The sequence below is a fragment of the Camellia sinensis genome, unplaced genomic scaffold, assembly GCF_055761805.1.
Source record: "Camellia sinensis isolate YWXY unplaced genomic scaffold, ASM5576180v1 Unanchor3, whole genome shotgun sequence".
NCBI lineage: Eukaryota > Viridiplantae > Streptophyta > Magnoliopsida > Ericales > Theaceae > Camellia > Camellia sinensis.
In genome coordinates, this window is record NW_028129178.1 from 81400 (window position 1) to 97450 (window position 16051).

General features: G+C 35.6%; 2 protein-coding genes across 2 annotated transcripts; one reads left to right on the forward strand and one right to left on the reverse strand.

Moving 5' to 3' along the window:
- Positions 1-800: 800 nt before the first annotated feature.
- LOC114257198 (receptor-like protein kinase 7) lies at positions 801-4723 on the forward strand. Its single transcript, XM_028196973.2, has 2 exons — positions 801-3486; positions 4033-4723. Exons 1-2 carry the CDS (start codon positions 933-935, stop codon positions 4395-4397), a joined length of 2919 nt encoding a protein of 972 aa, XP_028052774.2. The 5' UTR covers positions 801-932; the 3' UTR covers positions 4398-4723.
- A 2587-nt stretch (positions 4724-7310) lies between these two features.
- LOC145789236 (AP-1 complex subunit sigma-1-like) lies at positions 7311-15514 on the reverse strand. Its single transcript, XM_082912256.1, has 7 exons — positions 15264-15514; positions 9651-9737; positions 8719-8810; positions 8516-8624; positions 8378-8413; positions 7813-7899; positions 7311-7715 (listed from the first exon to the last, which is right to left on the reverse strand). The coding sequence occupies exons 1-7, from the start codon at positions 15264-15266 to the stop codon at positions 7644-7646; spliced, it is 486 nt and encodes a 161-aa protein (XP_082768382.1). The 5' UTR covers positions 15267-15514; the 3' UTR covers positions 7311-7643.
- Between the last annotated feature and the right edge of the window lie 537 nt (positions 15515-16051).

Genomic DNA, 16051 nt, shown 5'->3' on the forward strand with positions numbered 1-16051 from the left:
GAATTGAAAATTAAATATAATTTTTGGACTTGAATAATATTATTCTTAAATTATTTTTTGTCATAAATAACCAAACACAAATAAAGCATAACCAAATGCTTTTTTGGTCACAATCAAAATTACAATCACAAGAAATTAAAATTGAATCATAACAAATAGCACGATGTGTCATAATTAAGGGTTATAAGTTATAACTAAACACCGTTCAAAGTATAATCAAAACCTCTTCCGTCAAAGTAATAACGATGATAAATCAAAGTAAGACATCCTGGTTTATAATCAAATCACAATCAATATCACAATAGTCATAATTAAAGATTATAAAAATAGTAATGGATGCATATGGTAAACATTATTTCAAATTTTTTATTAAAAATGTAAGAGAGACACCAATAAATAAACCGTCCTTATTAAAGATATGGAGAATTTTTTTACTATACACACCTTATATTATATGTACTTTTAATTATATCATTTTCTTCTTTAATTATAATTAATTTTGTTAGTTAGATATAACATTATTTTAAAATATTTAGTTATGATATTTTTGTATTTGATTATGACTGTTTTTTCTTTTTCTTTTTCTTTTTTTCTGTTATGATTCAAAAAAATATGAAATTATTTATTTATTTATTTATTTTGTAATTATAAAATGTATTAAACAAATGTATTTATAAAATGTATTTATTTATTTGATTATAACATCTATCCACCACAGGATAAATGTCAGTGAACAGATAACCATTACAACAAACGGTGTTAAACAAATCACGCTTCTGCTTAACAAAGAAAGCAAATGTGAACACCTCAAATCTGTGTTCAAATGGCGCTGTCTCGACAGCTTCCTGCCATTCCATTCTCTCTTCTCACTAAAAAACACCTCCCCCCCAAAAACACAATCCCCCCCTAATCTCTTCCCTCCACCGTCCGATATGTCGGTGGCCAACATTTCCCGGCAAATCCTTCCCTTTTTCTCTCTACTCTGCCTCTTCTCCGTCGCCTACTCCGACGACCTCCAAATCCTTCTAAACATCAAAACCGCCCTCCAAAACTCCAGCACCAAAATATTTAATTCCTGGCAAACCCACAATCCTATATGCAATTTCACTGGAATTTCATGTAACCCAGATGGCTCTGTCAAAGCTATCGAGCTGTCAAATCAACAGCTCTTAGGCACTGTTCCATTTGATTCGATTTGCCAATTGAAATCACTCCAAAAGCTCTCTCTGGGCCAAAACTCACTTCACGGACCAATCACAGACGACTTGAAAAAATGCGTAAATTTACAGTATTTGGATCTCGGCAACAATCTCTTCTCTGGTGGGGTTCCAGACATATCGCCCCTGCATCGATTAGTGTCTCTGTTTTTGAATAACAGCGGGTTTTCGGGTACTTTTCCATGGAATTCACTTTCCAACATGACTGGTCTTGTTGATTTGAGCCTTGGAGACAACCAGTTCGATTCTTCGATTCTGTTTCCAGATGTGGTGGTGGGACTTACTCGGTTGAAATTGCTTTACTTGTCGAATTGTAATATTCAAGGCCAAATTCCTCCCGGAATTGGGAATCTCACCGAGCTTGGAAGTTTAGAGCTCTCCGACAATAATATTACCGGCGAATTTCCGCCGGAGATTTCGAAGCTTGGGAAGCTATGGCAGCTAGAACTCTACAACAACAGCTTAATTGGAAAATTCCCATCTGGGTTCGGAAATTTAACGAGTCTTCGGAAGTTTGATGCCTCCATGAATTATCTCGAAGGTGATCTTTCGGAGCTTAGGTCGTTGACTAATCTGGTGACTCTGCAACTATTCGAAAATGGGTTTTCCGGAGAAGTTCCGGTGGAGTTTGGTGAGTTCAAAAAGCTAGTGAATTTATCGCTTTACACGAATAAACTCACTGGTTCTCTTCCTCAGATGCTTGGTTCCTGGGCTGATTTTGATTTCATAGATGTTTCGGAGAATTTTCTGACGGGTCCGATTCCGCCGGACATGTGCAAGCAAGGGAAGATGATGAAGCTCTTGATTCTTCAGAACAAGTTTTCCGGCGAAATTCCGGCGACTTACGTAAACTGTTCGTCGATGACTCGATTTCGGGTGAGCAACAATTCGCTTTCCGGCGTAGTTCCGAGTGGAATTTGGGGACTACCCAATGTCGGATTAATCGATATCGCCATGAATCAATTTCAAGGTCCGATTACATCTGATATCCAAAATGCCAAATCATTAGTTCAACTATTTCTCTCTAACAATCAATTATCCGGCGAATTACCGCCGGAGATTTCGAAAGTTTCATCATTGAACGAGATTGATCTGAGTTACAATCAATTTTCCGGCGACATTCCAGCGACAATCGGCGAGCTCAAACAACTAAACAGACTTCAATTACAGAACAATAGTTTTTCGGGTCCAATTCCGGACAGTGTAGCTTCTTGTGTCGCTCTCAACGACTTAAACATGGCAGACAATTCACTTTCCGGCGAAATTCCGGCGAATATCGGATCATTACCGGCTTTAAACTCATTAAACTTGTCGAAAAACAAGCTCTCCGGTCAAATTCCGGCGAGCTTGGCATTTCTGAGGCTAAGCCTTCTGGATCTCTCATACAACCAATTAACTGGACCGGTACCGCAATCTCTTTCGATTGAGGCCTATAACGGCAGCTTCGCAGGAAACATTGGCCTCTGCAGTCAGAACATCAACTTTTTCCGGCGATGTTCGTCAGATTCCGGGTCATCCCACGAGCTCCGAATAGTCATACTCTGTGTAGCTTTGGGTGCAATTCTGTTGCTTCTCTCAGTTTCATGTTTCTTGTACTTCAAGAAAACCCACAAAGATCAAGAAGACAGATCATTGAAACAAGGTTCTTGGGATCTCAAATCTTTCCATGTTCTGAGCTTTACGGAAGATGAGATTCTCGATTCAATCAAGCAAGAGAATCTGATAGGAAAAGGTGGGTCAGGAAATGTGTACAAAGCTTCGCTACCCAATGGTAAAGAATTGGCAGTGAAACACATTTGGAACTCAAATTCCGGGATAAAATCCCGGATCACATCTCCGATGTTGCCAAAGTCCGGCGCCAGAAAGTCACCGGAATTTGATGCAGAGGTTGGAACATTGAGCTCGATTAGGCATGTTAATGTGGTGAAATTGTATTGTAGTATAACAAGCGAGGACTCAAGCTTGTTGGTTTACGAGTACATGCCTAATGGGAGTTTGTGGGATCGATTGCATGATAGTTGTAGAAAGATGGGTTTGGATTGGGAGAGTAGATATGAGATTGCAGTTGGGGCGGCGAAGGGGTTGGAGTACTTGCACCATGGTTGTGAGAGGCCGGTGATTCATCGTGATGTTAAGTCCAGTAACATTTTGTTGGATGAAAATTTGAAGCCTCGGATTGCGGATTTTGGGTTGGCAAAGATTGTTCCGGCGAGTGCTAGCAAGGACTCGACTCATGTGATTGCCGGAACACATGGCTATATTGCTCCCGGTATGTACATTTTCGTGTCAATTTTCAAATAGCATTGTTAAAATTATCAAAATCACTGATTTCTCACCAATATTTGCATCACCAAAATCACCAATTTCGTACAAGTGTTTGCATCATTGCTACGTTTCTTCTTCTTCCGTGTGTGCGTACCTTCTATTTTTGAAACAACAATGACAAGAAATTTGAATCCTTCCTTTCTTGTTTTTTTGGTTTTTTGAAAAGTAAAAAATAGTTTACATGTGCTCCAAATTCATTATGGATGTGATGGGTATCACATAAGTTCAAAATTCATATCATAACCATATAGTGGTGATATTACGTGGCCGTGTTATTAAGTAACGAGAAATGTCACATTATGATTAGTGAAAGATAAAGGACATCACACTAAAAATAAATTTGATTCACTCATTTCGTTTTCGAAGTACTTTTTTAGAAAAGCACTATTTCTAGGTATGTAGTATTGTTGTGGGTGCCTTTTCTTTTGATGTTGATAAAAAATCATATTGGTTCTAATTAAGTTAAATATATGCCTCATTAATTTTACAGAATATGGGTATACCTATAAGGTGAATGAGAAGAGTGATGTCTACAGTTTTGGGGTAGTTTTGATGGAGCTTGTCACGGGAAAAAGGCCAATCGAGCCGGAGTTTGGAGACAACAAGGACATAGTGAACTGGGTGTCAAGCAAGCTGAAGAGTAAAGAGAGTGTGTTGAGCATTGTAGATGCCAGAATCCCAGAAGCTTACAGGGAAGAGGCAATCAAGGTGTTGAAAATTTCCATTCTCTGCACCGCTAGGCTTCCGGCGTTGAGGCCTACAATGAGAACTGTGGTTCATAAGCTAGAAGAAGCCGAGCCTTGTAAATTAGACGGCATCGTCATCGGTAGTAAGAGAGAGGAAGTGAAGGACTAAAATCAAGTTTAATCCAATCAATTGATGGTCGAAATAGATTGTTGTCGGGTGTTTAGAGAAATTTTGGTTCGTCCGCGGTCTTCCATGGTCAGTTGTAATATGGGTGGCTTGTATTGTTTCGGAGAAATTCTGTAGAGTAATGTTTGTCACTTGTATATTGTAATAAGAAGAGTACGAATATATGAACTAGTTACAGAAACGGGACACAGAATAAGTATATGTGAATTCAGTGTCCATTTTTCGGTGACTCCTTTTCTTTTTAAATTCCTTTGGAACCTGAAACACAAGCTTCAAATGGTAACTATATATGGATGCTTTTGTTTCCATTTGTTACATAATTCAACTTATATTATCTAACCACGATAGGACTATTTTGCAATCCACTACACTTACAAAATGACTATGTACTTGTATTAGGTGCACAAAAGAATTTCACGGAAACTAACACAAAAGGTGGGCACTTCTTCATCTCTTTTTTGTGTCGATTTGCCTCACCTCAGGAAAATTGCTGAATTGGGATTCTTTTAGCACTTGTTCTGGTATTCAAATCATAAATAACAATTTCATTATAAAATCACCTCTAAACTCAATTTTTATATGATAATTTTTGAGTAATGATCCATTTCAACGGTAGTGCTCACCATTATTATTATTATTTTCTTTTTCTTTTTTGTTATTTTGCAATAGGCATGTGACATAAAAATATGCGGATTTTTGCAATTATCTTTTAATAGTAGTAGTTATTTACGACAACATTGTAAAATTATTGTCGCAAATAGTTTCGTGTTAAAAGCTTTGTTTTTTATTAGTGCCAAGAAAGTGGTAAATAATCACACCACCACATCAATTGTTTCGTTTCATCATCTAGTATACCACACGTCATAGTTCTTTGCTAAACAAATCATAATTCTTTCTTGACTAGCATCACAAAAGAAAATACCACTTATTTCACATTCTTTAATGGTGCAAAAAGAGTAGAAGAAATGTTTGTTTTCCTATTTCATTTGTCTGAAGTAGCCTAGAAGACATGTAAATCACCCTTTTTAAGAAATCCAACTTTTGCGCATTGTATCAAATTGTTGCAATCAGATCGAATGAAGTTAGCTGTTCAGCTCTTCCAATTTCTGTACACATAACAGAAAATATTTGATTGCTTTAGCTCCGATGAGTATTGATAAGTCTCATTTGGAAAATCTCGATCTTTCTTTAGGATTTCAAATAGTGTGAACATTGAGACAGCACAATACCATGGGAATGCTGTGATTGATTACATGGTTACTTATCCCTAATGAGTTCACACACAAGATTCACCTTACAATCAAATTGTCGATTTTCTGTTCTCTGCCTCCATTCCTATTTGTCCTTCGTTTCGTGACACTAAAACCAATTTTTCTTGCATATCCATTATAATAATTATATGCCTGCAGTAACCACAAATCATTCCAAGTTTGATTATGCTATCTTTTTTTTATCTGAAGGAAATTTCATTAAGTAACCACAAATCATTCCAAGTTTGATTATGCTATCTTTTTTTTATCTGAAGGAAATTTCATTAAATAAAGCCAAACGACACTTACAAAACTCCAACCAAACTAAAACTTACACCAAACAAAGTAAAAATATAACAAGAATCACAAAGGAAAGAAACTATGAAAATATTCAGACGCACATCTTCTGCTCATGCTCGTGCTCGTACTTATACTGCGAAGCAGAGCTGATCATAAAAGTTTGGCAGTAGAGTATGTCTGAGATAAATTAGAAATCCCAATCATAGAGAGGGTAAGCTTAACAATCACCCCCCAATGGACTCCCACACACCAAAACAACAAAACAAGACACAAAAGAGAACCAGAAAATCAGAAAACACAAACACAAACACAAACCCACCGACCGAACGTCCAGTAGTAGCGGCAACAAATCCGACGGTAGTGAAGGCTGCAAATCTGGAAAAGAAGGCGGTGAATCCAATGTAGCAGGAGGAGGTGACGATGATAGATCTGGGAAGGGAGGCGGAGAATCTGGTGGAGAAAGACGGCGAGCAAGGGAGAGAATGGAGGCGATGCCAGATGGAGGCGGAGAAGAGGAGAGGCTGCAGATTTAGGTCACAGCTAGAGTTGAAGCGAAGGGGAGAAGAAACACCTCACCAAGGAGAGAGATGGTGGAAAGCCATAACTTCCAAGTTATTGGACAACACCACAAGAAAACAAAGAGAAAAGGGAGAGGAGCGATGAGGTGGCTGAAGGCCGCTCGAGACTCCCTCTCCCACCCCAACAGCCGTCGCAACTGAAAACCCTAGAAAGGAGAAACTATAGAGAGAGGTTCAACTTAGAAAGACAGAGAGAGAGAGAGATTCATTACATATGCAAATTCACGTAAATCATGAAAACCCTTCATTAATTCCAAGAGTTTTCTCCTAATTATTTGAATCCAAACTGATGTACTATTCAAATTTTTCCGTAAATTCTAGACATAAAACAATATAAAAGCATTAATAATTATTGATCGCATTTCAAAGATTCATATATATATATATATATATACCAAATTCACAAATAAACCCCAATCTTGAGAAAAACAGGGAATTAGGAATAAAAACATCATTGCTTCAATAATAATGTGTTTTTAAAGAAAAATAACGTCAAAAAGATTAATTAAATATGAAGTACTTTACTTTGTAACAAATCTGATGATTTGGTCCTAAGTGGTAAGCAACACACTTACTCTTGTTCGTTCACCTTTTCAGAATAGGAATTTTGTTTTCTTTCTATATTTTAGTTTACATATGAACCTAACTAAAGTGAGATCCACCTGGTAAAGTTATGAGTGGCACCCGCTCCTTTGAGTGACCAATCAGATAAAGTTCAAAAATTAAAGTATGAACAAATTTACACTATTGAGCTAAAAAGACCTAAATAACCTAAATAAAGCTTATAGATTAAGCTAGGATGGTTTAATAATCCTCATATACTGCTCTCTCAGATTCTTCAAGCAAAATATTACAACAATTCATATCTTCTTATGCCTAAGCACAAAGCTCATTACCTCCTCATACCAAATATTTAATCATATTTAATTGGTATTAGACAATCGGTGCAGTTTCAGTTTACAATTTATAAGCAGAAATAGCAAAAAAAAAAAAAAAAAAAATTGATTATCTAGAAGCCGAGGAAGAGTGCTTTTGACTTCTTTTTGGTTACAAAAAGCTACACCAAATAGGCCAACATGAGCTTAACTTTTACTGTACTCTCATTTGGTCGCCTGCGCAATCATGTTGCTAATTGAACTGGCCTGCTCTTTAGCAGCCTCCACTAAAGAATCCTACAAACCGATAAGAAAGAGAAAATCTCAAAATCTCGTGAAGTAAATGCATTACAACTATGAAGAAACAAAAGGCCAGTCGGACAATCTAGAATACCTGTGCATCTATCAGACGGTGCACGGTTTTCTTGCTAGACTCCTGAAGTTCACCGGCAATTAAAACCTCATCCAATATGTAATAAGCCTGTCAAATTTTCGATCAGAAACTTTTCAAAAATTATAACAAGTCATTGAGAACAAAATGAGCTAAGCTACTATCTCTCTCTACCATCCGTAATCACAACACACCCATTCTCATGATGGTTTCAGAGCAGGATCTTCAACAACTATAATTGGTTATAAAAATATGGTAATCTTTTTCTTTTTGATTCAGGAAAAGACTTGTGCCTTGGCTTGTATGGGAAGAAAAAAAAAGGCTCAATTTTATTGGTGTCCAATATGAAATACAACACATAGACAAATAGAAGTATGGAAAACCCTAACTAATTGGAATTAACTAAATGAATCACTCTCAAACATTCAGTTCCACCGTCATTGATTCAATTTGGAGATCCAACCAAAAAAAAAACACTTAAATTTCCTTCCGCTAAACAATGGCCTTCCAGAACAAACCAGGAAAGAGATCAAGGATTTAAATATGAATCAGGTCGAACAGAAAATACCTTATGGAAATTAAAGATCAAGTCCAGCTCACAGACCTGATAAAGAGGAGACAATACCATGGAAATCAATTAAAGTTAAAGATAGTGGAGTAATCTAATTAGTATTATTTTTAATTTTCCAAGGTTTAGCAGGCTCACACTTCCAAAATAGTGGTCAAGTATTTCTACAAAATGGTGTATAGTTTCAAGGATCTCCAATTCATTGTTATCCTGGTTGATGCACATGCAAAAATACAGGCTGGCATATCTGTAAAAAAATATAAATTAACAGAACTCCCTTTACTCGTGGAATGAAGGTTGCACGCATAAACATCAAATTGGGGATGGAAATCAAAACCTACCTTTTATAGACAACTTTGAAACCCCTCCACTCCACAAAGTTGCAAAGCTTTGGGCCTCGCGTGAGAATTAAACCACTGAGCTCTCGAACGACCTGTGCAAATTGAACATCCATTGCTGTAACATTTCAATGATGAATGAAATGCACATCACTTCAGGAAAGCTATATATGGTTGAGTTATCATTTGACGTATTTACACAAATTAATTTCAGATATGCTAACCATATGTAATTAAAGATAGTCAATATATGACTGAAAACATATTTCCTTGAATCTTTACAATGAAAACTCCTTAGTTCTAAATGGTTAGCTTGCTTCAAAAGAAAGTTTGAAACAACAACAGCATGACATTTAAGCCATAGAAGAATTCATTATGCATCTTCTCCCAATGCAAAGCCACTTTGGCCATGCTTGTTTAAGTAGATAAGGATTAGAAGAGATAAGGGAGATAAGTAAATATCATGGGACCCAAGTGTTTCTTTCATACCATGGGATATTGGATGGGTTTAATATATACCATGTGATTTATTATACTATGTTTGGTTGGGGAGGGTAAAGAATAGGATAAGAGCTGGAGGATTATTTTGAACATTGGTTGAGGAAGGAAGATAATCCTAAAGGGAATTAGTTACCATGGGGTTGGACAAATAATCCCATGAAAATGGGGGATTCTGGACAAATAATCCGCCCTTATCCGGCAACGCAAACAAGGGACTGGGAGAATTGGGGGACATTTGGGCACCGCATATTTTTTAGTCCAATTCCCCTCTGTAATCCCCTGAAACGAACATGATAGAATATGGTTTTCAATAATTATTTTATCTTCTAGTACTTGAAGAAGGAGACACTCGGTTCCTTTTTTTTTTTCCAAAAGTGCCCTTGGCATGTACTGGCACCTCCAAGAATTGGAAATATAAGCAAAGTTAAAATTACCTTAGTTCTTTCCTTTTGGGTATACGGTGAATACCACTTTGTCAACCTCACCTTTCCTTGTCGGCTAATGAGAAGCACAAAGTGAATCTGGAACACGTGCAACAACATATAGTCACTAAGCATTATCTCATTTTCATAGGCAAAAGAAACACCAGCCATTATATTATTCTAGCAAAGAAATGATGCTGTTGAAAGCTACTGAACCCTATGAAATGATGCTGTTGAAAGCTACTGAACCCTTTACATAACTCATTAAAGTAGCAAGTTATTCCCACAAGAATTATGTTCAGAAAGAGGCAACAAGCAGGACCAGTTTTGTCACAAGGGACAAATAAAAGTCGAATAATAAGCTACCTCATACTATTCACCCAAATTATATTGCTTCTTCAAAAACTATGAAATATCTAAATACATGGCTAAAGTGATTTATAATAAGTGAAAACCTGACTTGGTTATATGTTGTTGTTCATAGTGCAAACACGTGGACACAGTTTACCTTAGACAACAAGGATCCATTTCATTTCGGTTAAGTTTGAATTTTATAACAAAGACCACTATATACTTTTTGCATCTATAATAAGGGTTTTTGAGAAGTTCTATTATCAGGATATGAAGCAATGCAAGCCATCTCCTTTCTAAATTACACCTTAAAAACAAGGAGTCGAATGTTCCCCTTAACAGCATAATAAAAGACAATCTAGTAATAAAATTTCATTATCAAGAAGTCATACATTTCTCATGAGACTGGTAATAATCAACAAAAAGGAGGTCCTGCAAATCTTCCCCAGCAGAGTAATAAATAAATAAACTTGCACAACGCTCCGCCTCAACTTCCAAAAGATACAGATGTTATAAATTTTCACATTCAAAAACAAAAAAAAAAGAAGTGTATATATAAATATACACTGCGATAGACAAAAGATAACATATTAGCAATCCACTTGAAGCATAGTGTGCTTCAAAAATTCATTTGCAAAATCAGCCACATTCACAAAGAAAAATAATTTATAACTCCACTAAAGTCCACCCACTAAAATTTGTAATTTCCTCCAACACAGTCCACTAACATTTTAGGAATAGGCCTCTTAACATTCCCCCAGGGTGAATTAAAAACCTTCAAAGAAACACAAAACCTGTGCAACCTATGGCTTGGTTATCATGTCAAGATTAAGTAAATCTAAAATTTGTGAGAGAGAGAGAGACCAATGGCAACTGTCGTCTATTTGTTCTCATTAGCATATCCAAAATTCAAAGATCATCTTATGTATATGATTCTAACTTCTAAGCAAATTTTTGTGGGGAAAAAAAAAAATAGAGAATGCATATCATACATTTTTTTATAATTATATGATAAATCTTATCAAGCTAACATTTAAAAAAAAAGGCATCTATTAGATAAGAGACCAGTTATAAAGTTAAATCCAAAACTTCCCTATAAGCTGATTTTGAAAGGTTTAGGGGCTTGTTTGTGTACATGGATATCGCTCATAAAATAGTTACAAAAAAAAAAAAAAAAAATTCAAAATTTAAAGCCCCCCACCCAAAAACAAAGGAAAAAAATAAAAAATAAAATAAAATAATCTTTGGGCCTACCTATGTGGAAAAGCTATGAAGCACAGAGATCTCTCCGTAGGTCACCTACCGGTGTCCAACATGGGCACGGGCCGGACAAGTGTTGGATACACTAGGACAATTAAGAAACGTTGGGGACATGTTGAGGTTTTTTTTTTTATTTTATTTTATCAAAATAACATACCCAAAGCTGATGGATTTGATAAAATTAAATGTTTGATATAAAATAAATATATAGTATTAAAAAATATGTGATGCAAAGTATAGGAAGCTCCAGAAAGAGTAAATTCAAAATAGCAGTGATATTTGGAACTTGGCATGATTTTAAGGAAAAACTGAAAGTAACCACGCATAGTCATATTTCTAGTATTATTAGTCTTATTTTATTATTATTTTTATGTTTTTTACGATTTTTAAGGTTAGGGGTATCTTGGTAATTTACAGAATTTATGGGTATGGCTTGTAGGGGTCACCCATGGATTGTCTTATGGGTTAAGTTATTTAATTAATTTTTATTTATATTTCTTATTTAGTCTTAAATTAGTTTTAGAAGTCAAAAATATTGTAATTTCCTTTTTTGGTTATATTTGGTTTAGGAAATCTCCTAGTTTTACATAAAGCCATATAATGCTTATAATTTAATAGAATTGATATTTTATAAAAATTTGAGAGCTTTAAAACTTCTTTCAATCTTCTAGTTTATTACATTAAGCCCTAACCCTAATTCTTCCATATACTAGTCAAAGCCCCAACTTTTCCATTACTTTTCAGCTTGAAATCACAATAAAAACTCACAAAATCCAACTTTACCGTTCTCGCAACATTGTACCTAATTGTCCTACATCAATATGACATATAATAAATAAATAAATAAATATTTTTTACGTGGGCCCTGCATGTCATGCCTCTTTTTCCAAAAAACATTTGCGTGTTCGCATGTCCTTATTGTGTCCGTATCCGTGTCCGTGTCCGTGTCCGTGCTCGTGCTTATCACGGAAAAAGTAATTTGAAGCTTACATGCATAAGTTTCTTTTTGTTTGGATCCCAAATTTGTTGAGAGAAAGGAAAAAAATAGGGAAATGAAATTACCCATGTTACACGGACTTTTCAAAATAAATCAAATACCCATGTCGAACATTCAGCACTCGAACAATGGTGTATGTGTCAGAGATACTTTTTAACGGATACTTCTTATTTAATTGTATACAACACTATCATTATATATACATATTGTTGTATAATTACTATAACTGTCTTTTTGACACTATATATTACATATAGGAATGGCAACGGGGCGGGGCGGGGCCAGGGATCACCCTCCCCGTCCCCAATCCCGGATGGCATAACTTCCCCCTGTCCCCGTCCCCATCCCCGACGGGGAACCAACTACCGCCCCCTAACGGGGATCGGGTTTCCTCGACCCCGAAAATCCCCAGCCAAAAATACAACATCAACAACATCAAAAAAAAAAAAAAAAAAAAAAAAACATCAACATCTCAACAACATCAAAAAAGCAGCATCAAGAACAGATCTTCATCACCATCAAGAACATCAAAAAAAAAAAAATTCTGTGAGAGAGAGATCATTTTCATCTTCATCAGAAAACGATCTTCATCATCACCAACAAATCTGAAAGCAACATCTTCATCTTCATCGCCATCATTTTCCAGATCTGAAGAACAAAAGCAAAAAACAAGAGAGGGAGAGAGAGAGAGGAGATCCGTGTGAGAGAGAGAGAGGAGATCTGTGAGAGAGAGAGAAAGAGAGAGAGAGACGGAGATACCGTGAGAAGGAGAGAAGAAGCCGGCGGTGAGGGAGCTACCGGTGAGACGAGAGGAGCCGTCGGTGATGGAGCTTCGTTTGTGCGTGTGTGTGTGTGTGTGAGAGAGAGAGAGAGAGAGAGAGAGGGGGTAGGCCAGCTATAACACACACACAACACACATATATATATATTTATATATATGAAATGAACAGTGTGTTCAGAACACACAACACCCATATATTTATATATCTATATATAAACAAGGTCGGGGGGCTGAACGGGGCGGGGCCGGGGCCGGGGCCGGGGTTGGAAAATGTATCCCCGTCCCCGGCCCGAATATCATCGGGGATTTATTTTTAAATACCATTTCCGGCCCGTCGGGAGTATTTTTCGGGAAAAAAATCGTTCAATTCGGGGACGGGGGGTCGGGTCCCCGTTGGGCCGGGTTGAAATTGTCATCCCTAGTTACATATAGCATCATTTTATCTCACATACTTGATTAAAAATAAAAAAATATGACATTTTTTTGCCGAGTCCTCGTATCCATAAATTTATGATTTGATAATCCAACATCTAGATACATACCAGCACCCGACACCTGTACCCTGAGTTCATTTAATATACGAAATTACTAATACTTGTTCATTTTTCCAAGGGTAACCCAAAAAATGAATTTTTTGAAAAATACCTAATAAAAGTAAGATATTAGTTTCTCTTATCTCATTTTCCTTTTGAAATATTTCAATTGTACCAGTACCAATATCTATACCACGTGCTTCGTAGTCAAGTATAGTTTTTCTATCTACCCATAATAGCCAAGTCTCCAATATTTTTACAAAATTCAACCTCAAATCTCTTAATTTAAAATCTAGACATCCATCCAAATGAGCTATATGGCTCTATTTTGATTATGGATTTGAGTAGTAATTTGAAAAAGGAAAAGAAAAATGTAGGTGAAATGTAGTTATATTTCATTCACATTTCACCTAACATTTTTTCTTTCCCTTTCTAAATCCCTATCTAAATTTATGATCCAAACATAACCTAAGGTTTGTTTGGTTGTGTTTATATTTTATTGTATTTTCAAAAACAAAAAATAAAAATGAAAAATTTAAAGCACCATTATTCTTCATTTTTTGTGCCAAAATAGTTTTGAAAATTTGAAAATAACTTTTTGATAGTTTCTAAAATGGGATTGTTTTTTGGGAATCGTAAATAGATCACGAAACAAATTTTATGTGTTTCTCAAAAACTTAAAACATAAAAACAAAAGTTGAAAACACAACCAAAAAGCCTCTAAGTACAGATCCAACAATTAGAAAAGACAAACTTAAATCCCATAATTATGAATTGTTTGTGCAATCTCAAGGAGCTATATTTCGATAAATATATACGTCCAGAAAACTAGCAGCTATATTTCGACTAAAATATGTATGCATATACATACTGATACAAAGTTGTTCTGAGATTGTTACAGTTAGAATTTAAAATAAAGAGGACATGTGGCAATCACTTAGCTTGTTACCGTGAGCAGGACTAAGTGTGCATGTGGGAGTTGTTCATTGGTTAAGCGTGGCAGCATGTAATTGGTTGGACACAAGAAGTTGTTATATCAATTGTGTTCATTACAGAGCAGTTATGTAATGTTTGGTTCATTGAAATGAGCCAGAATGGAATCATCATTCCATAGAATGTCCATTCTCACATTTGGCCACTAAAAAAAATTAAAAATTAAAAATTAAAAATTAAAAATTAAAAATGGGATATTAAGGGGAATGGTTAAGGAATGACAATTCCAGTCCAATCCACCTTCATTCTAGTGAACCGAACACTACCTTAGAGGTAGGTAGGTAGATGGAATTAGTTAGAATGTCTAAAAACACTTTGTAATTGGAAGGAATTGGGAATTGGGAATTGGGTGTATAGGTAGATGTAGTTGCAAAGATTAAGGCCGTCTGTGAAACTGTAATCTTTGTATCTTCTATCCATTAACTGGGTTGTTCTTACCAAAACATATCACTTGGTATCAGAGCAGTCAAACAAGGGGAAATGATTGAAAAGCATGAAACAGTTATTGATAAGAAGATCACAGAAATCGATGAATTGAAACAATTAATAATGGAAATGAACATCAAGATGGACCAAAAAGTAGGTCAGTCGCTTGTACCAGCTATGGCAAATTCTAGCAATGTGCAATCTGGGTATTCATATATGTATGTGAAAAAGCCAAAGGAAATAAAACCAACAAGTAGATCCGAAGAGAATGGCATTGGATTTACCATGGTTGAAGCTTTGAAGCAGAGATAAGGAGAGTTGGATAAGCAATCGTTGTGTCGATCCAAACCAACCAAACCAAACCAAAGGAACACCCAAAACACCGTATCTTCTCTCTCTCTCTATCTCTCTCTCTAAATAGTCCTAAATCACGCTCTTCGCTGTTTGGGTGAAACAGAGCCTGTCTCCTCTCCTCTCTCTCTCTCTCTCTCGCTCTCAATTCTGGCAAATTTCGGTACCCACGAAATATGTTTTCAGAAATTAGTCAGAACCAATGTTTTGAAATTCGCACAGGTGAGCGAACCGGAAAAGGGATCGGACCGTCAGATCATAGCGGTCGAACCGTAACGTCATAATGAATATTATATAATTAAAAAATATAATTATAAATTATAAATAAATAAAAATACATATAAATACTCAAATAAAAATAAAAATTATTGTATAGTATTTATTAATAATATTTAATAAAGTCATAATTGATAAAAAAAAAGTTACTTGTTTTAAAGAAATTAAATTTTTTAAACATTCCCTCCAAACAAATTGATTGAATGTTAGGTTTAATTTTGGAGGGAAATGAAAATTTCAACTCTCCCTTCAATCAATATGTTTCAAATAATTTGATTAAATCCCACATAGAATTTTGTAGGTTCTTTTTGAAATTTTTTTTCCTATATATAGGAATAGACTTTCACAATTTTCTCAAACTTCCAATGAGACTCTTCCTTATGAGAGGAGACTCTTGAAGTAAGAATTTTTAGTCAAAATTTTGAAATATATTTATATAATATAT